Genomic DNA, 24,243 nt, shown 5'->3' with positions numbered 1-24,243 from the left:
TACTACTTGGGATTGTTGAAAAAAACAGACTCGAGGATAAACTTCCAGAAGCACCGGGATACATGCAGTAGACTCACCAAATATCGATACCATGGATGTGTCCGCCATCAAACAGGAGATGCTGGGGACTCCATACCCTACTGCTTCTACCCCTGAGGCCACTGCAGGGCAGCAACTGGCCCATGCAATGCCCACTGCTACCTTCACCAGCCAAATGGGAGTGCTGCTGCGCTCCTCTGCTCCTCTTGGAATCAGTCTCCCTCCCCTAGGAGTGCCCAAGGCCAGAGTGCATGCTAGCTTCAAGACAGGCTGAGTGTTTGAGCTCTGACCTCAATGGGAGAAGGCAGGATTCCTAACATGAAAATCTCCCCAAATATAGAAATGTTTTCAAAATAGGACAAGATGCCCTGAATATCCACTCCAGTCCTCCGCACTAGGACAGGCAACATTGCTTCATACTTGTTCTTTGAAACAAAAGCAGACGCTCCCCAACTTAATACATGAGGTACTCACTTCGAATGCGGACACCCCATTCAACCCAGAAAGAAGCCTGTCTCATTAGAAGGGGACGCTGGATCCCTGACTTGGACAGATGTCTGGTCCAAGGTTCTGGGATGGGAACTAGTAGTATATTCATTTCACATACGTTTTTGTAAAATGTGCTAAAGTAAACACTTTAACTGGAATTATTAAATATTTATTAAATAATATTAAATAATAATATTTATTAATAACAATATCAAATATTAAAAATAATTATCAAATAATATTTATTAAATAATAAAAATAATATTAAATAATATGACCATGTATTTCTACTCCAGCTGCTCTTGCAATTGACTTTCCCACATGTCAGATGGCATCCTCTGAATGTTTTGGGGATCCTGCTAAGAGGAAGTTTAGTTAAGAACATATTTCATAGGGATTATTATAATATAGTTTTGCATTTTGTAGTCCCTTTGGTATAAGCAGTAAGTTATTGCTGGTCGCCCAATCAGAAGTGGCTTAAAAAGCATTACAGAACTTTTGCTGTGTAACCCAACCAGCCCTATGACTGAATCGGCTCTCTGGGCATCCCAACTTAAAGGTGAAGAATCAGAGACCAGATCCCGATACACTCTGTATGGTCACTTGGCACCAGAAGTAAGTCGGTAGAGAGGGAGAAGGATCCCATTGCCAGATCAAAGGTGTAATGGACTGAATTATATCCCCCGTACCCACCCAATTCATATATTGAAGCTCTAACCCTCAGTAGCTTAGATTGTAACTGTGTTTGGAGATAAACCCGTAAAGAGGTAATTAAGATTAAATGAAGTCATATGGGTAGGCATGGGATCTAATGGACCTAATCCAGTATTGCACCCTTATAAGAAAAAGAGGGCACCTGGGCCTTTCAGTTGGTTAAGTATCCAACACTTGAACTCAGCTCAGGTTTTGATCTCAAGGTCATGAGTTTAAACCCCATGTTGGAATCCACCCTGGGCATGGACCTTATGCTAAAAAAAAAAAAAAAAAAAGGAAAGACACCATAGTCAGGACACACATACACACACAAAAAAAGGTTGTGTGAGGACATAAACTGATGGCAGCCATGTGCAGGCCAAGGAAAGAGGCCTCAGGAGAATCCAAACCTACTTCCATAATTTGTCACTATCTACTTAATTTTTGGTAATAACTTTTCCTAGTATGCTTTTTGTCTTGTGACTTTATCACCAAAAATTATTTGTTATGTAGTCAAACTAACCAGTATTTTTAAAAAATGGTCCATGTTTTTGTCATACCTAGAAAAGCCTTCATTGTTTAAAGAAAAAAATAAAGTCATCCTAAGTTTTCTTCCATTCTTTTTTGCGTTCTCTTTTTTATGTTTGCAATTCATGTTAATATAAATGCTAATCTTTAAAAATGTAAATTTACTATGTAAATTTATGGTAATAATTATGACTTATCTTCCTGTCATCTTCAGCCATCTTTTATTTTAGAATTTTATGTCATGTTTGATTTTTGGCAATAAACTAACCAGTCATTTAAATAAACTGTTCATGGGCGCCTGGGTGGCTCAGTGGGTTAAAGCCTCTGCCTTCAGCTCAGGTCATGATCCCAGGGTCCTAGGATAGAGCCCCACGTCAAGTTCTGTGCTCAGCAGGGAGCCTGCTTCCTCCTCCTCTCTCTCTCTCTGCCTGCCTCTCTGCCTACTTGAGATCTCTGTCTGTCAAATAAATAAATAAAATCTTTGAAAAATTAAATAAATAAATAAATACTTCATTTATTATTCGTTTAATTTTGCTGACTATTTCTCATATTTCAAGTTATGTCAGAGAAGTGATGATGTTTAGTTAAGATTATGGGGAGGAGTGGCTAACCAAACATGTGAATAAGAAGGGATATTAAATAATCTGTATATGTCCAATTATCTGAATATTTGCCTGATGAAAGTAAAGATTTCATGCTGGACTGTATCTTAAGAGCTGCAGCTCATGTTCACATTTTGGAGTTGAAGGAATTTATAGAAGGCAAAATCAAGATGTCAAAACACTGATCCCTAAAATTTTACCTCAACATTTCCAATGTTGGGGGGGCAGGTGGTGAGAGAGAACATTTTTCATTATAAATGACTAAAGTTTCAATTTATATCCGAATATTTGACTTAATGTATGGAGTTTTATCTCAGAATAGAACTAGCATATTATTTCCCATAACCTTTTAATTGTTTTGTTATTTTTTTAAAAAATTAAAATTAAGTTAGATAAAACTAATTCATCTCTATGACTAGGTATTTGGCCATTTGTGGTGATCATGTTTTTTCTTAAACTGTTGCCGAGAAGGCGTACTCTATTTTAGGATCAGCAGCATGTTAGGTGTTCTATAAATGTCTTTTTGAAGATGGGTGAAATAGATAAGCAGTAACTCTGGGTTTGGCTTCTGATACAAAGTAGCTTTATATGCATTCTGGAAGATTAATGGTTGCTCAGGAGAGTTAATAAATATAGGTTTTTGTTTGTTAAGAAACTTTTGACCAAAAGGGAAAGGCAGAAGATTTAGTTCTTCTCAGTGTAGAAAATTTAGCTAAAATGGGTGCCTGGGTGGCTCAGTGGGTTAAGCCTCTGCATTCGGCTCAGGTCATGATCTCAGGGTCTTGGGATTGAGCCCTGCATCCAGCTCTCTGCTCTGTGGGGAGCCTGCTTCCCCCTCTCTCTCTCTGTGCCTGCCTCTCTGCCTTCTTGTGATCTCTGTCTCTGTCAAATAAATAAATAAAATATTTTTTTAAAAAGGAAAATTCATAAAAATGGAGATAGTATATGAAAAAGAAAAACCTCTGTGTGTGGATGAGACAGGCTTGTTGATTTATACTGGTTAAAAGAATATTTATTTGAAGGCAGTGGTTTTGAGTCACAGCACTACCATTTCATCTTTTTATGAATTTAGAAATAGTCACCACTCCAAAGTTCGGTTTCCTTTCCTATAAAACAAGGAAATAGTACATAACTGCCAATGTTGTAAAGAAAAAATGTTTTGGCACTATTGCAAACTATAAAACAAAATATGTGGATGTTTGTTGTAATGATTTTGTTGTTATTACCACTATTGTTATAGATTGCACAATAGTGGTACTTTTTTTTCTTGAGGTAATTTTGTGCAAAAGGCATCCAATTTGGAGCTGTGCCTTGTGCACTGGAGCTTGGAATAAACGCTACCAAGTCTGTAAGGAACAGATTTTATTGGCAAAACATATAATGGATGTGATCACCAGAAAGAAAGGCAGAAGTTGGCCAATACCTCCCCTTATATCCCACAATACCATGAAGATTCAGGCTAACACCAGAGTATTCTACTGGACATACAATGCAAGTTTAACATTCAGGGGAAGGACCCTATCCCACTGTGCATAAAGAGGAGCCACTTTGATAGATTTTGTAGCCAAGACATTCAGAAATGGTGGAGAAATATCAGCTTCCAACACACTGTGACCTTGGTGCCCATGCAAAGCTAGATTTAGGCACAGTTACTTTTGGAGGGAGGGGAAGGAAGGGTAAAAAGCAGTGTTAGAATAAGGAGAATTGTGTGAAGTTTAATTTAGAAACAGATCCCTGAACCCCCACCTGAATTGTATGTTGTTGGGCAAAGGCTCTTTTCCTACCCTCAGAGAAAATGGAAGAGAGGAATCTAAGGGTCTTTAGACTTGGATCTGCAGACTTGAAGGTGTGAGTACTCAGGACTGGACACCTAATTTGTGGGGTTCAGAGCAAAACTAAAATGCATACCCGTTGTTCAAAAATTACTAATGTTACGATGACTCCATAGAGAATTAAACCATGTATCCAGCCCTGATTAGGATAGGACTCAGTGTGACTGTACAAGTTTGTTCTGTCTCTGTAGAGCTGTTGCATGGGTACTTCACTGAAAATAGGAAAATCAGTGTCCTCAAACACACTGAATGCTAGATGCTAAAAACCTTTTTTTCTCTTTCCTTTTTTTTTTAAATTTAACTATACCTGACACACAATGTTACATTAGTTTTAGGCGTGCAACATGTTGATTTCACAACTCTATGTATTATGTTATATTTACAACAAGAGAGCTACCATCAGTCACCATAAGACGATTATATAACACATTGACTATATTCCTTATGCTGTAACTTTCATTTCCATGACTTATTCAATCCATAACTGGAAGCCTGTATCTTTTACTAATTGACTATTACCTTTACTCTCCAGATAGGAGATTAAAAGAAGACTTTCAGGTGTATGTGACCAGCCTAAGGGTCCCCAAAGTATTTAATATGATCTTCAAATGAATCTCAAAGTCAGAAGAGTCCCATATATTTGTTCTGAATGATTAAAATAAAACTTTTAATCCCTACAGTCTTGAACAAGAATAGATAAAAAAGATCACCAAACACCCAAGGAAAAGATTTAATATGGAAACAGAAACCAAAACAGAAGAAACTTAACTTATTAGTAAAAATTATATACAGACAAGAAATTTCAGTAGAAAATTATCATAAAAATCCTCAGATTAATAAATGATATTCCATCTATGAAAAAAGGAACAAGCTATTATGAGAAAGAACATTTTGGGGGGAAATTAGATTTTAAAACATGATGAAAGAAATGAAAAGGTTTGGGAAAATAAAGTTGAGGAAAACCTCACAGAAAATAAAACAGAAGGACAGAGAGATGGCTGTAGGAAGAGAAAAAAGGTAATATTGTATAATTAGTCCAGGAGGCCCAATATCCAAATAATAGAAAGATAGAACAAAGAAAATTGAGGAAATCAATAATGAAATAATTCAAAAATTAACTAAATCTGAAGGAAATGCAGGCTGAATGTTTCCACCAAATTCCCAGTTGAATGAAAATAGACTCATATCAAGGACATTACTGTGAAATTTCAGAACACTGTGGATAAGGAGAAATCATACTGGTTCACTAGAAGGGGATATGGTAAAAAAAAAAAAAAAAAGAGTAGTTTTGATATTCTTTTTTTTTTTTAAAGATTTTATTTATTTATTTGACAGAGAGAAATCACAAGTAGATGGAGAGGCAGGCAGAGAGAGAGAGGGAAGCAGGCTCCCTGCTGAGCAGAGAGCCTGATGCGGAACTCGATCCCAGGACCCTGAGATCATGACCTGAGCCGAAGGCAGCGGCTTAACCCACTGAGCCACCCAGGCGCCCCAGTTTTGATATTCTTAATAGAAGAGAAACACCTCCAAAATTCTGCAGAGAAATGTTTCCAACCTAGAGTTATAGGCCCTGTTGAAATGTCAACTAAATGTGAGTACAAAATAAAAACATGTTAAAGTATGAACTATCTCAAAAAATTTATCTCCCATCCATACTTGTTTTCAGCAAGCTACTGAAGAAAGTCCTCCTCAAAATCAAGAGAGTAAGTCTAATTAAAGGGGGAAATATGGGAACAGGAAGGAAGATCCTAGGATGAGAAACAATTACAAAAAATATCTCAGACTCATCAAAACACTGAAGAGTAGTGAGGAAAGTATGATTAATACTTTATGTTAATTAGAAATCCTACAGTATTCTTTTATTAAATATAATTTTTGTTGGTTGCTCTTTCTATATGAAATCTTTTCCTTGGGTGTCGGGTGATCTTTACCTGTTTATTCTTGTTCAAGATTGTGGGAATGAAAAGTTTATTTTAATCACTCCGAACATATAACATGGGACTTTCCTGACTTTCAACTTCCTTTGAGAAGTGTTTTTTTTTAAGATTTTATTTTTAAGCAATTTTTACACCCAACATGAGGCTCCAACCTACAACACAAGATTAAGAGTCACACACTCCACTGACTGAGCTAGCCAGGCACCCCCACTTGAAGATTATCTTAAATGTTTTTGGGGACCCTTGGGCTGGTCGTATACTCCTGAACATATAATTTTTGGTAGACACACATAATTATACAAAGGAAGGTTGTTTTATTTCTAGTTTACCAAATGTTTTTGTACTTAACAGATTCTTTTGACTCAATCGCTCCTGATCAATTACCTTTAAAAGTAAAATTTAAATAGAAATTGCATCAATTTATAGATTAATTTGGGGAGGATTGACATCTTTGTAATGCTGAGTCCTCTCTGTTTTGTTATCACCATTTTATTGAGTCTTGAGAAATTTTAAATTTTCCTTCTTGTAAGTTTTACATGATTTTAGGTAAATCTACTCACAAAGGGGTACGTGGGTGGCTCGGTCAAACGACCAACTTTTGATTTTAGCTCTGGTCATGATCCTGGGATGGAGCCCCGAGCTCCAGGTGCCATGCTCAGTGGGGATTCTGTTTGAGGATGCGCTCCCTCTCCCTCTGCCCCTCCCCCAGCTCACACTATCTCTGTCTCTCTCAAATGAATAAATAAATCATTAAAATATATTCATGAGTATATAATTCATAACATTTTGTTTTTGTTTTTGTTAAAACTATTTTAAAATAGGGGGTTCCTGGGCAGTTCAGTGGGTTAAGCCTCTGCCTTCAGCTCAGGTCGTGATCTTGGGGTCCTGGCATTGAACCCCACATTGGGCTCTCTCCTCTGCAGGGAGCCTGCTTCCCCCTTACCCTCTGCCTGCCTCTCTGCCTACTTATGATATCACTGTCTCTCTCTCCCCCTGTGTCAAGTAAATAAATAAATAAAATCTTTAAAAAATGTATTTTAAAATAAATGCCTGTATTTTGTTATTTCTATAAATTTAAAAAAAAAAAAGTGGGCTCCCCACTCTCTATCATTCCCCGTCCTTGTGTTCTCATTCTGTCCTCCAGCTTTCTCAGTAAGCAAGCACAGAACCCCAAGACCACCCTTGACACCTTCAGCCACTCTGTGCGTGCCAGAGCATCCCCCCTTCCATGCAGTCTTACTGTCCCCAGCATGGCCTCTTGTCTCCTCCTTTATGCTGCCGCTGTTGAGCAACATGAGGCTGGTGGGGTCTGGCTCCAGCCTCACCCTGGCCCCAGAGCTGTTGCTAGGCCCCTGGCAGGCTCCCTGGCTGCTGACGCACACCCGGGGCTACATGGCCCATCCTGGCCTGCTCCCGCGTCCGCTGCTCCTGCCCACGCCATGTCAGTGCCAAGAGGGCAACCTGGGCACATGGCAGCTCCTGCATGCCCCTGCCCTGCTCCCCTTGGCTGCTGGGCTAATAGGTGTGTTGCTGACAGGTCTCGGGGTGTCCAGTGCTGCTGTTGGCTACACCTCCATGCCTGTCCAGCTGGCCATGCTGGCTGAGCAAAGTTACCCCTTCGACCTCCCCAGGGGTTCCTATCCCTGTGGCTGCTGCTATGGCTGCTGCTGGCCTTGCACCGCTGCTCAGCTCTGAACCACCCTTCCTGTAGCTGTTCTGCAGCCTATGTGGGGCCTGGCTTATGCAGCTGGGACCTTGCAGTGCCTGGAACTCTCCCAGCTGAAGCCATGAGCGCTGCAGGAGGGCCTCTTGTGCAGGGCCCTGGCAGGGCACAGGCCACTCCGATGCCTTCCCACCCCACATGGCCTGCCTGAGCTGCCCACCTGGTCCCCATCCAATTGGAGTGAGGTCTCTTGCCCCTGGACTTCCTTACATGGCCTCCCATCCCAAAGTGAAGGCTCAGCCCAGCTCCTGCCAGGCCTGGGGCCTGGGTAGCAGATCTGGGTAGGGCTACGGAGAGGGGAGCCCAGCCTGGGCTTAGCCCAGCTTCTCCTCAGGGACTCCACTGTGGGCAGCCCGAGAGGAAGAGATGCTGCAGGAGGGGATCCAGGCCTCACTCGTGAGGGGCCCGCACAGTGTCCTCAGAGCCCATGATGGCTGCCTAAGTCCAGTCTCCTCTGTGGCTGCAGCAGCTGGAGCACATGGGTTCCCCACAGAGCTGGCAGTGGTGGCATCGACAGCCACGGGCCGCATGGAGGGTGCCGTGAGTCACTGCTGGCTGGGGGCGTGGGGGGCAAGGTGGGCACTGAAGTCCTGGTGACTCAGGGGAGGGGTTGTCTGCCCACCCCCAAGGGCCCTGGTCCTCTGCAGCACAGGCAGACCCTCAGGTGACCACAGCCTTGGCCTGTGAGTGGGTAGTGTAAGGACCTATTTAGAAACTATCCCTGCTCCCCTTCCTCTAGGGGATTTACTTGGAAACAAGTCCCAGGTAACAAAAGCCCAGACATAAGGGTGGGTCAGGCCAGGTGGAGACATCCGATCAGTAGGGGGTTGCATACGGTCTCCCTAGCTACCAAGGAGTAAGGGAGCCCCCACCCTTTGGAACCCTTTTGGCGCCACTCCTAATCAAGCTGTAATAGGCTGGGTCAAATGTCTACTAGGGTAAATTGTAACTCAGTTGGTCCCTTAGCATCACTATGGAGTTTCCTGTGTGTGTTACAATCTCATTGGCCACCTGGGCATGGCCAGGCCCGACTGCATGGCTTTTGCCCTTAAAAGCTAGTCTGTGAAACAGAGAAGGGTTGCCCTCTCTTGTAAGAGGTGTGGCCCCCAACGTTTGGTTAGATTCTTGAAGCTTGGCGTGAAATAAAGCTTTGCTTGACCTTTGCTTTGTATCAGTCTTGCTCCTTTAATCATGGACCCATTATTGGGGCATACTAGGTAGTCTACCCAAGCCCCCGTTCTGTCTGCAGAGAGTCACAGTGTGATATAGGAGAGCCCCCCATCCACCCCGCACCCCACCCTGGCACTGCCTAGAATAAATACCAGTTTGCTTCCCCCCCCCACCCAGAACAAGTATTATCATATATATTATCTTCTAAATAGTCACCTTACTAAATTATTTTGTTCCTTTTAATAGTTTTTTAATTGACTTTCCAGGATTTTCTATGTAGAAAATCACACAAATTGTAACTAATGGTGACTTTTTTTTGTTTCTCCCTTTCGATATTTATTTCTCTTATTTAAGTGCTTGTTTTATCACATTTGGCCCCACATTTTCATGTAATAATCATGGTACTTAATTTGAAACAATAGAATAAACCAGATTCTGGTAAATTTTGGCAAAACAAAACAGTAAAAATAGCTCAAGGAAAACTGGAGAGCCATATTTGGAAAATAAGTATGATATTAGTGGAGGAAAAGAGAAACAATTCAGTGAAGAATAGAGAGACAAAAGGAGACACTCCTGTACGTGAGAATATACACAATGTTTCAGAATAGTGAGGAATAGAAAGATATCCAATAAATTAGAGGCTAATGTGTTATCCACTTTGATAGATATATTTAGGTTCTTATCACACACATCATATGAACTGATAAATTCCAAATTCATGAGAGTTCTAAAGATAAAACTATAAAATTGTGTAAAAGCTATAGGATACACAGATTATCTTAGTGATAGAAAAGGACATTAGAAATACAGAAAAAGACTGATATTTTTGACTACATAAAAATTTGAAGAAAATTTATACATGATGAAAGACACCACAAGATAAAAAACAAAATACAGATTAGGAGAAAATATGTACAGTGTGTCATCTATAAAGAGTTAATATCCCTAATATTAAAAGAACACCAATATGTTGGGAAAATTGGACAGCCACATGCAGAACAATGAACCAGGACCATTTCCTTACATGATACACGAAAATAGACTCAAAATAGATAAAAGACCTAAATATGAGACAGGAATCAATCAAAATCCTAGAGAACACAGGCAGCAACCTCTGTGACCTTGGCCATAGCAATTTCTTGCTAGACATGTCTACAAAGACAAGGGAAACAAAGGCAAAAATGTACTATTGGGACTTCATCAAGATAAAAGGCTTTTGCACAGCCAAGGAAGCAGTCGACAAAGCCAAAAGACAACGGACAGACTGGGAGAAAATATTTGCAAGTGACATATCAGATAAAGAGTTAATATCTAAAATCTATAAAGAGCTTATCAAACTCAACACCCACAGAATAAATAATCCAATCAAGAAATGGGCAGAAGACATGAACAGAGTATAAAATCATCAGTACAAATGATGAGGACTCCACTTTAAAATAAAGTGGCATGGGATACATTTGGGGCAATATATAAGTGGATTAAGATTAGTCTTAAAGATCTGGGTAAGAAAGAGTTCATTGCACTTTCTCAGCTTTCTTTGTGAGTACCCAAATAACAAAGATCTCAGTTCATAGCTTCTGCAATGAATTTCTGCAAGGATCAGAAATAAAAAGGACAGATGGAGCCATCAGCAAAGTCAATGGCACAGTCGCAGCCTGAAAAGCAAGCTCATTCAGATCAGGGCACCCTTGGAGAACCCAAGTGTACAACAAGCTCTTCAGAGTCTCAGCATCTTCCAGACCTTTGAGGGGACAAATTACATTCTCCATCTGTTTGTAGCCCAGCCAGGCTTCTTAGCCAAAAGAGAAGAGCTCTGTTGTCTTGGGATGCTTTGAAAAAATATTTTAGAAGTGCTGGTCCCTTTGTCGTTGAAGCAAAGAAACAGGGCAGGCCAGGGCAAGGGCGTGAGTCTGAGCGAATGTGCCCCAGCAGGCTGGCAAAGAGGATCTGGAAAGTTTTGCCACCATCGTGGAATCAGGTAGGATGGCCAAAATACTGGCTGCAACACCTGGAAGACAGTGTTGCTGATCTCTATGCCATGGTGCTATCCTCTCCAGCGGCAGAGATAGCTCCGTAATTTGCAGGACCCAGTGCAGAATGGAAGTGTGAAGTCCCTGTTCAAAAAGCAGGAAGAAGTGGGGCACCTGGGTGGCTCAGTGGGTTAAGCCGCTGCCTTCGGCTCAGGTCATGATCTCAGGGTCCTGGGATCGAGCCCCGCATCGGGCTCTCTGCTCAGCAGGGAGCCTGCTTCCTCTCTCTGCCTACTTGTGATCTCTCTCTGTCAAATAAATAAATAAAATCTTAAAAAAAAAAAAAGCAGGAAGAAGTTACATTCTAAGTACTAAACTATAAAGCTTTTTACCTTTCTTCTGTGGTCTCGCTCTGGACTTCTCCTACCATTTTTATTTGTTCTGTAATGTTCTAAGTAGAAAAAAAAAAAGTTAAGTACTAGAAAGAATTTTACCATTCAGCTTTATATTGTTCAATACCAGATTAGATGCAAATATAAGAATGTATAATTCACATGCAGAGTCACTGAAATTACACAATTCATATGCCATAGTTCATACCTACATGTTTTTGGTTCTTACAAAGTGAGTGAAAATGTGACATAAAAGTAATTCTGCTGTTTTTATTTTGCTTCTTGGCACATGCACATTCCACCAACACCCTACCTTCAACTTACTGATGAGCAAAGAAGAAATGAAAGGGAAAAGACCTAAGGGTTACCCTTTCTTCCTTTATGTCATTTTCAGTGTAAGTGCCAATAAGGACAGATAGTTTACATGTATTGATTCCAAAGGTGATGCATTCTTTCATCTAGCATTTATTAATGGAGATTATTTGATAGTAATCTACCAAATTTAAGAGATTACAATGTACATATAATAAATACATATTATATCTCAGTATTTGTTTTCCTGAATACCTGAGTCAAGAGATATTAAAGAAACATATTAAGTTACCCTTAAGAGTTACTCATAAATTGAGTTAAATATACTGATGAATGATTCATGCCACATATGTGAAAGTGAGTACTAAAAAAACACAGATATTTTGGATACACATGTAGAACTTTGCGGGCACATGCACACATATACATATGCAATTGTGCATACCCACACTTGCGCATGCACACACACACACACACACACACACTCTCTCTCTCTCTCTCTCATGTATTTATTCAACTTTTCCTCCAAACTGAAAATGAATGCATTGTGAAAGACTAAATTCCTCTAGGCTGGTAGGGCAAAAATTTATCTTCAGTTTACAATTATTATGCGTACTATCTATAAAAAATACTGTCATTTCTTTACAAAATATTTTGTTTTCACTAAAGATTATATAACATAATAAAACTTTAGAAACTATAAAGATAACATATTTAAAGTTAAGAAAACACTTTACTTATAAACATTATCAGGAATTGCTCTATGAATATATATACCCAACACGGGGCTCGAACACAAAACCCCAAGATCCAGAGTTGCATGCTTCACCAGTTGAGCCAGCCAGGCACCCCAGCCCCAGCCCACTTTAAAAGCGATAATCTTTGGAAGTTTTTGGAGTGCTTTCAAATAACTGATTATGCCCACTAGTGACCCTACCTGTTTCCTATTTCAACAAAGCGTTTGTCTTTGAAGTGGAGTATGTGAGATCAGATACTGCTCCTCAAGGAACTGAAATTCTAGACACCTGCCCTTCAGTTTCACTTCTCTGTAATCCACTCAAGTTTGTAAAAAGGAAGAGAGGGTAGCATCTACACACAAAGGAAGAGAGGAGTGGAAGATAAGATAAACCCTCGGGGAGTTTATTACTAAAGAATGTCCTAGGTGGAATTTGGTTTCCTCCATGATTTCAGCTCTTCCACTAACTATGTACACATTTCCAGAAAGGAGTACTAGCCTGGTTAGCATCTCTGCGCTCACGGCTACTATGTCCTTGACACCAAGAGCCAAATGTTTTTCTAAAATTTGAATTTCATCAACATTATACTATTTTACAGTGATTTCATGCTATTGGAACACAGCTTTTAGTATTACTTCTTGTTTTCTATATAACATCTTCTATTGGTCTGAGTTATAATTAATCATATAAAACACTTTTAAAATATTTTGCCTTTTTTGCTTGCTGGAAAATATTCAGAGATTCTTAGTTAGCAAAACAGTAGTGCCCTCTTGTAATGGAAGGACATGACATGCTCTTAACATAGCTTCATTTTAAATCTCTCTCTCTCTCTCTCTCTCTCACACACACACACACACACACACACACACACACACACACATCTATATAACGAAAAGTAGATATCTAAAGATATATACACACTTATATAGGTATGTATATAACATATATATTCATATATATATTATTTCAAACTCATATATATGACAAGATTTTCAGTTTAAGTATCCCCAAGAGTGTGATTGGAAAAGTCAGAAATATTTTACTGAAAGTACAAATTCTTCATTCAAAGCAAAATGTAAGGTGTATTACTCTTTAAAATATGAAGCTATATATAGAACTTAAAAGTTAACAGAACTTTTTAGGCTGTGAACTGACTAGTGTTGTTAAAATAGCAACATAATCCTGTAAAATGGCTGTTCCATTTAACTCTAATTTTCCCAGTCTAAGGTAGAACCTGAGCTTATTTCAATCCCTCTCATCTCAAACCAAACTATTTACAAAAAAAAAAAAAAAAAAAAAAAAAAAAGCCAAAAAAATGCACTATAGTTTGAAATCTGCATGTTAATGAAGCAGTGGTTGATTGGTAGAAAGATTTACTGGAAAATATTTTTAAACAACTGAAAATAAAGGTGTCTCAAAATATAGCCAGTGCAGGAAGGTACAATTTTAAGTGTCACCAACTATGGTTAGTTTGATTTAAGAATCAAGACTCTAGGTATACCGTGTTCTACTCTAATACTTCCAGATTGGATTCAAGTCAGCATTGACTTTGAAATTTTTTATGACTTCAGATTTTATGTAGTTATTTTTCTTAGGCTTTTTCTATCTTTAAACTTTTGTGATGGAATGCTTTGAGACAGTCCAGGTGATTTTTGTGAGAATAAACTTCATGGACACAAGCTTCCAATTTTCAGGGTTCCTCCCCAACCTTGGAGAAATTCTTTCTGCTATTACTACCCATAATTTTCCAGTCTCCACAATTCATTTTTTCTTACAAGCAACCCTTGTTAATATACTTCTTTCATATATGCCATTGAATTTGTAAGCCTATAATCTAATTAATATAGAAGAGAAATGTAATCAATAGAAATATAATTTGGAAGGTCTTACTGCCTCAAAATTGTTCTAATTTCAAATAACACCATTGAGGAACTCTGAAATCAAGATGTCAACATCTGTTCGGGGAAATGGACATGGGTCAACTCAAAAAATTTACTGATGTTTGATTTACAGGTGAAGCAAGGGAAGAGCAGTAAAATGTGATCCAGAGACAGAACGAGAACAGACATTTGCTGATGCAGTTCCAACGGTAGGCATCACTAATATCCTAATAGTAGATCACTGGCTTACACTAGACTCATAGATTGTTTTTTGTGGTTATGTGTTCATTTGTTTGTCAACAATGACCTCATCCCTTAGATGATGGCTCTCAAACCTAGTTGCACATCACCATTAATTCTGGAAATGTCTCCAAATTCAGTTTTTTAGTACCATCCAGTTCAGTCCACCGAATCAGAATCTTTGGGAGGAAAACCTATACATCTTTTCCTTCTGCCCATCCCTCTCTCCCTTTCCCCCCCTCCCCCACACACACACCTTCTTTCCTTCCTCTCTTCCTTTCCTTCCCTTAGGCATATTAGAGGGAAAAAATCCATTGGTGCCAGATAGAAGAGAGAAACAAAGAAATAATAAAAAAGAAGAAATCAGTGTCAAAAAAAATCCTTGCTTAAGTGAATAAAAGCAAATAATCAAATAGCTCTGAGTTTCTTTCTCAAGTGAAAAAAATGACAGTTTATCCAACTCATTTAAAAGTTATACGAAACTATTCAAAACCAAATGTAAGACCAGAAGAGGCAGCCCCCATTTTATTCTTTTTTAAATAAAGACATTTCTTTCAAGATTCAGTGGTCCTCACTTTCATTTTCCTGTAATATGTTATTGAAACTCTTGGAGATGCTTCAGCTGAAGGCCCAGTCAGATCATTGGCTTATCTGCCTATTTATGTTTCTGTAATATGAATTCCCAAAGGAAATTTAACGGTACCAAGTTTGTCCCTAACTTTGTTCAATTTACCCCTCCCTTAATTGCTTCCATTGCCTAAAACATCCTTTCTGACCTTATTCATTTCTTGAATTCCTATTTATCCTTCTAAATGAAACTGGTTCATTCAGCAGATAATTTAATTACCGAGAGACTATTTAGTACCAAGAATTGTGATTTGCACAGAAAATACAAATGGAATTAGGCTTTGTCCCTTCATCAAAGATATTACTGTTTAGCTGTTGAGAATGATAAGTAAATAAACAATTACAGCGACTATGATAAGAATGATGCTAAGAACACTTTGCTAAGGGGTGCCTGGATGGCTCAGTGGGTTAAAGTAGCTCAGGTCATGATCCTGGGGTCCTGGGATCGAGCCCCGTGTCGGGTCTCTGCTCAGTGGGGAGTCTGCTTCCCTTCCTCTCTCTCTGCCTGCCTCTCTGCCTACTTGTGTCTACTACTACTGTCTGTCCAGTGGATAAATAAAATCTTAAAAAAAAAAAAGAACACTTTGCTAATACAGCAAGCAACATATAACTAGAAGGCCGTACTAAGGTGAAACTAATAGTAATGTGCGTCTGCAATCTGTTTTTGAACCTCTCCTCTTAATATATTTTTTTAAAGATTTTATTTATTTGTTTGACAGAGATCACAAGTATGTAGAGAGGCAGGCAGAGAGAGAGGGGGAAGCAGGCTCCCTGCTGAGCTGAGAGCCTGATGCGGGGCTTGATCCCAGGACTCTGGGATCATGACCTAAGCTGAAGTCAGAGGTTTAACACACTGAGCCACCCAGGTGCCCCTGCTCTTAATACTTTTATCATTTGAATGGAAACATAGGAAATATTCCCTTGAGGACTTGAGGGAAAGCAACACAGCAGGTGAGAGATCTAATACGCTAGAGAGCTAAACCAAGATCCAAACGAATGTCAACAGTCTACATTGATGGTCTAAAATCAATGTAATCAAATCGAACAAGGGAAACATACAGTATGGGATGGAAGACACCTACCTAGATAATACTTTTTAACAAAAGATACACAGCTTTAAGAAAATAATTTTTATACGTCATCATGGTCATATGGTTATCTAATATGATACCGTTTATTTAAAGTTCAAAAATGTACAAAAGTAAATAACGTATACATTAGGATGTTAAGAAAAGCAAAGGAATGATAAGCATAAAATTCAGATTAGGGTTTACCTGAAAGAGAGGGGGCATGTGGAGCAATGCAAATACAGCATCTTTGGGAGCAAAAGGGCACCAGCGTCAAGTGGATTGGTAACATCTTACTTCATACATCGTATGTCAGTGCGTGCATGTGTCTGTGTGTGAATTATTTCAAAATTAAATTTGAATATAATAAAAACTTTGGGGTGCCTAGGTGGCTCTGTTGGTTAAGCATCCAACTCTTGGTTTTGGCTCAGGTCATGATCTCAGGGTTGTGAGCTCGAGCCCTGCATTAAGCAGCACACTCCGTGGGGAGTCTGCTTGAAGATTCTCTCTCTCCCTCTGCCCCTCCCCAATCTCTATAAATAAATAAGTAAACAAACAAACAATTTTGAAAAGAAAATAATAACAACTTATTTGTATAGCAATTGTAGCCATTCAGCTAGAAAAGCAGACTCCCTAGGAGGCAAATATATATCATTTGCTACAGAGAATCGGGCAGCCGTGGGAGCCAGTTACGCACCTCCAGCAAGGTGATTGTGGCTGCTTCTAACGCTGAAGCATGGAGTGCACGAGGCAGGCAGTCAGGAAGGGAAGATGGATGTAAAGTGGAGGAGACCAAGGCACAGTTGGAACCCATAAGCCCAAGCCGGAACCCAGAGAGGACAGGCTGAAACCACACTCCAGTTTTTGCCTTGGATATTGTTGACAAGGGTGTCCTGCAAAATCTCCAGGGTCCTCCGTCCCAGAGTTAACAAATGCACCTCACTCTGGAGTAAAAGGAGTTGAACTTGGATCCAGGGCAAACCAGAACAGTTGCAGATCCCGATGCTCCTTCACCCCAAGAAGGGGATTTAGCAGATTGGAAACAATGTGCGTGAGCTATGATAGAGGGGTTACTTCCCCTCGGCCTTTCCAGTCTCCTAAGTGTCTCTGCTGTGGTCCACCCTAGCATAGAAAAAGAGAATGGAAAACGTAGTTCCGCATAGCCAAAACAGTAATGACAAACTGTTGACATACCAGGCTGTTGTAAAAGAACACCTATCGGGGCACCTGGGTGGCTCAGTGAGTTAAGCCGCTGCCTTCAGCTCAGGTCATGATCTCAGGGTCCTAGGCTCAAGCCCCACATCGGGCTCTCTGCTCAGCAGGAACCTGCTTCCCTCTCTCTCTCTCTGCCTGCCTCTCTGCCTGCCTCTCTGTCTACTGTGATCTCTCTCTGTCAAATAAATAAATAAAATCTTAAAAAAAAAAAAAAGAACACCTATCATCCGTTTTACTGTATTTGGCGGACGTTCAGTTCTGAGCATTCCATTTTAAGAGGGTCTTGGAGAAAATGAAATGTGATCTGAAGATTTACTCATAATATCTACATAAGGAAGGTTCTGATGATTCTTAAAGTGTTTGTTTATTTATTTATTTATTTATTTATTTATTTGAGGGACAGAGAGTGAGAGAGAGAACATGAGTGGGGAGGTATCAGAGAGAGACGCAGATTCCCTGCTGAATGAGGAGCTGCATGTGGGACTCAATCCTAGGGCTCTGGGATCAGTACCTGAGCTGAAAGCTTAACCAAGCAAGCCACCCCGGCACCCTGATTCTTAAGATTTTTAAGGACCTCTCATGTTGAAGAGGTAATAAATCTTTTTTGGTAATGCTATAGAGAATCAGCAATTAAGATGTCACAGAAAGGTAGACTTTTGCTTCCATTAAAAAGCTAAAAATCCCTTTAGACCGCAAGCTCTACAAAGGCAGGAAATTGTGTGTGTGTGTGCTTTCAATTTCCAATGCTCAGTATGTATTTGAATATGTATGAAGTGATAAAAAATGTTTCTTGGATTAGCCAATTAATTAACGGACAACTGGGACAGTTTTCTAACAAATAAAATAGAACTAGCTAACTGTGAAATAGACTATGCACATATTACATAATTCCATTTTATCACAGCAGAGTAAACACACCATCTCTTCATAAGCATACGTTCTTTCAAGGTTGTACAAATCAGATAACAGGAAAGTTTAAAAACATAAGCAATCTCCCTAAGAGTCATGAAATCTCAGATCTTGGAGAAACTACAGTGTAGTAAAATCATAAAAATAGCGCAATGACTAAAAATATTGTATACTTCCATGGGCAGCTCGAATGTGCCTACTGAATTATAAAACTAGGTGGAAGGTAAATAAGGTTTCCATTTTCTCTGGTAAGAAGGTCTGTTAGTTCCACATGCAATAAGAGACGAAAATGTGATTTCGTTTTTCATTTACTTTCAGTGACTTGGAAGTTACCAATTCTACCTCACAGATAAAAACACCGAGGAGACAGAATGGTGATCACTTGGGGATGTTTATGGTTTTACGTGTAGGTAACTGGCATCTATCTATCTATCTATATGCATGTATATCTATTCACCAATGTTTCCATCACAGGAAGCCTGTGTCCTTCACAGGGACCTATAGACGCAATAAGAATACCAATCCTTTTTCTTTAAAACTCAAGGATTTCAAAATGTTTTGCATTGTTTTATGAATTAGTCCCTTTCCTTTTTTTTTTTTTTTTTTTTTTTTTTTCCTACTTTTGGTTTTGTAGGGTAGGGGGAACATTCCTTTTGCCCTTCAACATTCTTTCCACTGGTTTAGTAATTAAATTGACCTGAGACAGGTTAGCAGGAGAAAAAGTTTTACTATGTATACACAGAGGTACCATGACGAAACTGACACCCAAAGAAATAACCAAGGCAGGCAGTTTTTAAACATTTTAGACAAAGAGACTATGAATTTGGGAGGACTTGACAGAATAAAGGAAACAGTGTGGGAGTTCTCCCTAGTAAGAAATTCCAAGTGGAATTTGGACTGAGGTAGTAGCTTAGTAAAAAATAACAAAGTTTGCTTCTACAGCTTTCTCTGCTCTTAATTCCCTACCTTTGGTGATAAAGAGGTCATTTTCTGCTTAATACATGAAGGGTGCCTTTCATATGAGAGATTCATTTCCTGATTTCTGAGGGGCAGAGGAGGGCCTGAATGTCCTTGCACTGGCTATTTCCCAAGTAGTTTGTTTTCAAAATAATCAATATGTTGTTGTGACACATTTGGGGACAGTCTACCTTGGGCCCCTACAGTTTTATGTTGTTAATTTTGTAATTCAGATGTTAGTATATTGACTTAGAAATTGCACTGTAGAAAGGACATCTCCACTGAATGTCTACCATGCTCTCTGGCTTTCCATAGCCATACAAACTACCTTGCTCTTGGCTCAAAATCCAAGGGTTCTTCTGCCCAGTACCTCAAACATAAATTTTTTAATGAAAACACGTGACCAAAACTCCTCTTCAAAGTATTTCCTCAACAGTAATTTCCAAAGTAAATTATTAATATTCTATATATTTATGAACATTCATATAAGTGTGAATTTAATGCACATTAAAGAAAAGTTCTCTTACATATTAAAATATTTATGGATTAAAAAAAAAACAAAGTTCTCCTTCTAGAACTTTCCATATCCCTCTTTTCAAACTGTTGTGTTTTTCTTATTATCTTTATAACTTAAGTTGTCAGAAATTGAGTAAATTTTACTCTGAAACATACACTACACACAAGACCTTCTCTGGATTTGTATTTACTTATACCTTTTATCCCTGGGTCCTGCCTCCACCATATTTCCCACCTCACTGCCTAGACACTTTGCGGGATATCTGTTCCTAAATACGTACATAATCTCTTGAAGGGTAGCAGAACATGCCACTCCTAAATATGCCACTTTAACATAAGGATTATTTGAGCTGAAGGTAAGTTGAGAAGAAGCAGATGTAAGAAAAGTTCTCCACTTTCCCTCTCTTTGCCTAAAAACTGGACATCAATTTATAAAGGTGTCCCTTCGCCCTCTCTACCAGGAAGAAAAGATGTTAATCACAGAGGACAACTCCAAAGCCTTATTAGCCTGAAGAAAGAACCAGAGGAATCTTCATCACAAATCTTGCCATAACCAGGTCTTACTTACTGTTAGTTTCCCCCAAAATTAGCCTTCCCGCATTTGGTGCCTCAGAAACTCATGGTCCTTTTCTTCTGTCTTGTTGCTTCTTCAACAATGTACTGGCTTTTTTGTTAAGAGGTGATGTAATTCAACTTCTAACCACCTCTTTCAAGTCGCTCATCTTGGGAGTTCCTGTAATTATGCGCAGTGCACAGGTTACTAAACCTCTGTCTACTTTCTTCTTGTTAGTCTTTTTTTTTTTTTTTTTAAAGATTTTATTTATTTATTTGACAGGCAGAGATCACAAGTAGGCAGAGAAGCAGGCAGAGAGAGAGGAGGAAGCTCCTTGCTGAGCAGAGAGCCCGATGCAGGGCTCGATCTCAGGACCCTGAGACCACGACCTGAGCCAAAGGCAGAGAGGCTTAACCCGCTGAGCCACCCAGGTGCCCCTAGTCTGTCTTTTGTTAGTCTAATGTTTAGGGCCCCAGTCAATGAAACTAAGAGGGGGAGGGGGAAAACAGTCTTTCCTCTCTATGCAGGCACATCGGGGACATATCACAGGTTCCTTTGCAGACTACCATGATAAGGCAGGTAAATAATTTTTTTTTTTTTTGGCTTTCTCAAGGTAAATAAAATTATGTTTACACTAGCCTGTATCTATTAAGTGTATCTATTAACTGTGCAGTAGCATTCTGTCTTAAAAAATGTATATACCTTAATTTAAAAATACTCTTGCTAAAAAAAAAAAAAAAAAAAAAAAAAAAGCTAACTATCATCTGAGTTTTCAGGGAGTCATAATCAGTAATCATGGATCACCATAACAAATTTTTCAATTTCTTTTTCAAAATTTTTATTATAATAATGAAAAAGTGAAATATTATGAGAATCACCAAAATGTGACACAGAGACATGAAGTGAGCATATGCTGTTGGATCTGTTCGATACACTTGCTTGACACAAGGTTTTCACAAACCTTCAATTTCAGTATCTGCAAAGCACCACAAAACAACGGATACTTATACTCTGCAAATTGTCTTTTGGGAGCACAGATGTCTTGAATTTAACTAAACAATTGTTATTCTCTCAGTCTGGTTGTTTTTTACTTTTTTCAGTCAATCTTAATTTTAAAAATCTCTCCATGTTCTTCAAACTCATCTAGCTCAATGCTTCTATCTGCGACACTAGCATTCCTAGTCTGCTGTACCACGTTTTTCATCATCCTCTTGGTAAGAACAGCGAGGTTTAATTTATTTCTTGCTTCCAAAACAATGCAGTAATGGACACATGACTTTACATATGTCACCTTTTGGATCTGTATAGAAGGTTCTCTGGGAAACACCCAGGTGTGAAATCACTAGGGCATAAATTATACATGGTTTTAGGGTTTGTTGATTTGTTAACTTTTTTTTTATTAACATACAATTGACATACAAGTTGTACACAGTAATTCTACTCTATAAAGTCATCTTGCTCTGCAGTGGTTACACATTTATACCCCCTGTCCCACTGCTTTACCAATACTTGGGGCTGTCCTGCTCTCAACATGTTGCCAAACTAATGGGAGTAAAGTCCTATCTCATGGTTAATTTCATTTGCCTGTCATTGCTTAGAAGGGAAACTGAGCAACTCTCCCCAGAGTTCTTAGCCACGCAGTTTTCTCTGGATAAAAATTGTGTATTATTCTTCCTTGCCTCTTTTTTAAAACTGGATTTCCTATCTTTTCCATCTTGATTTTTAGGAATTCCTTGCATATTCTAGATGCCAACCCCTTGTTTATTTTACACATCGCAAATATCTTCTCCCAGCTTATCAACTATTTATTAGCTTTGACAAGTTTTTTTCATTAAAGGAACTATTTAATTTAATGTAATTAAATCTTTATTCTCTGTTTCTCTCTCTCTCTTTCCCTCTCTCTCTCTCTTTGTCTCTCTCTTTTTTTCTTTCCTTTGTGGTTTGTCCTCCTAAAGTTTTAATCAATATGATTTTCCATTACTCCAAGGTAACACGTATATTCTCCTGAATTTTTTTCTTTCTGTAATTTTGCTTTTTATTATCATGTTTACTGTTTCTGGAGAATCTTATTTACGGTATAAGTTATGGGCCCAGTGTAATTTTTTGGATTTATACCACTTTCCCAGTGCTATCTGTCAAACAATCCAACTTTTCTGCACTCACTTATAGTTCAGCCATATCATACAATACATTTATATATGAGTTTATAACTGTGTATGCATATATATATATTCCTGAGCTCTCCATTATGCTCTATAATCTATTTGTGATAACTATCACAATTATTATTATTATTAACATGGCTTTGTACTATGTCATACCTAGCCAGATGTACTTTCATTCTTTTCTTTCCTAAAAATAAAAATGCCTAAAATATTCATGAGTCTTTATTGTTCTGTATATGTTTCTGAATAACAATCACTAAATTCTTCCAAAAATGTCTGATTGAATTTTGACTGAAAATAAGATAGCATCTCCTTGAAAATATTAACCATGATTATTTTAGTCCCTTATTCTGTCTGGTCCATTAATCCTGCTAACTTTGGGATTCAGTTTACTGCCTTTCTTTGATAGCACTGAGATGACAGTCTCCTGATTTTTCCCTGTGCGCTGATATTAGAGTATCAGCTATCTTAAATAGTTATATGTGTCGAGGCAGGTGGTTAAATTCAGATCCTAACTTATGCTCAGCCAGTGAGTTTAGAAACGGGAGGGAGTGCAGAGAGCTTGTGTCCTTTTTTATTTTTAGAGATCCTCTGTCTTAACAATCAAGATTTACCTATTCTATTTTAATTTACACCCCTCCTCCTCGTGGCACAAATGTGACTGAAGGATGAGCTGGGACCTCTGATCTTCTGTTGAACTAATGCAACTTCTCTTTCATTGTGGGCTCAACCTCCCCTTTATACTGTTAATAATGATACCATCCAGGTCCTGTTTGTTTGTTTAGATGACTAAGAAAACTTCAAAGTGTTGGCGTTTTGCAGCATTAATAAAACACATTTTTAGACTTTTGTTTTCCAACATGTGTGTATAAGAACACCCACAAAATTCCTAGTTTGTCAGGTAACACAGCAAAAGCAAGTTAGAAGATTTATCTTGCTTTCTTTCACAGTTCAGAGGATGATTGTACACAATTTTCTTTTTAATAGAATACATTCAAATGAAAGAGACTGTCATCCATGGAAAGAGGTTGTGATTCCATGTAAAGACTTTGAGGTCATATTGCCCGGATTAAATCCAGTGCTACCTTTCACTTACTGTATGACCTTGAACAAATCATTTAACCTATTTCCCCATTTACAAGATGGAAGTCTTTAAATTTGGGCTGCACATAGCAGGCACTGGATAAATATCAACACTTATTATTATCATAGTTGTTTTCAGAGGTTCCAAAAGCTTGAAAATTCTGATTCTAGAAATCCACTCTTATTATTTTCCCTTTCCCCATTTAGTGCCCTCTAGTGGTAATTTCAAATATGACTTCTTTGTTTGATTTTAAAGGAAATTCTTGTTCTTGCATATGTAAACCCACTTTGTTGCCCTAGTCTTATTAAGCCCAATTTTAAAAAATATTTTATTTATTTGTTAGAGAGAGAGAGAGAACGCAAGCAAGTACAAGCAGGGGGAGCAGCCAGCGGAGAGAGAAGAAGACTTCCCACTAAGGAAGGAGCTGGATGCGGACATCAGTCTCAGACTCCGGAATCATGACCTGATGTATAACCAACTGAGATGTATAACCAACTGAGCCACCCAGGCGTCCCTAAGCCAAAGTTCTTTTAAGTGCAGTCTTATATATGTATGATTGCATGCAATTTGTAAACCAATTTTTAAAATGAATTTGATAAGAAATAA

General features: G+C 38.7%; 1 protein-coding gene and 1 pseudogene across 2 annotated transcripts in view; both read left to right on the top strand.

The window, feature by feature from the left end:
• LOC309860794 (uncharacterized protein) overlaps positions 1–24,243 on the top strand; it is a gene marked incomplete at its 5' end in the record, with an annotated part of 27,872 nt that extends 3,629 nt beyond the window's left edge. The window contains 2 exons of the mRNA XM_082723252.1: positions 18,681–18,768; positions 23,981–24,243. Of these exons, the coding sequence (XP_082579378.1) occupies positions 18,681–18,768; positions 23,981–24,136 (244 nt within the window). The 3' untranslated portion in view covers positions 24,137–24,243. The remainder of the gene's footprint in view (positions 1–18,680; positions 18,769–23,980) is intronic.
• Positions 7,414–8,115, top strand: LOC309861939 (rhomboid domain-containing protein 3 pseudogene; annotated as a pseudogene). The gene has a single exon. The product of its transcript is annotated as a rhomboid domain-containing protein 3 pseudogene (transcript).

Source organism: Mustela nivalis (genome assembly GCF_964662115.1).
Source record: "Mustela nivalis genome assembly, chromosome: 3".
Lineage (NCBI taxonomy): Eukaryota > Metazoa > Chordata > Mammalia > Carnivora > Mustelidae > Mustela > Mustela nivalis.
This window is presented reverse-complemented; position numbering and strand designations above follow the sequence as displayed.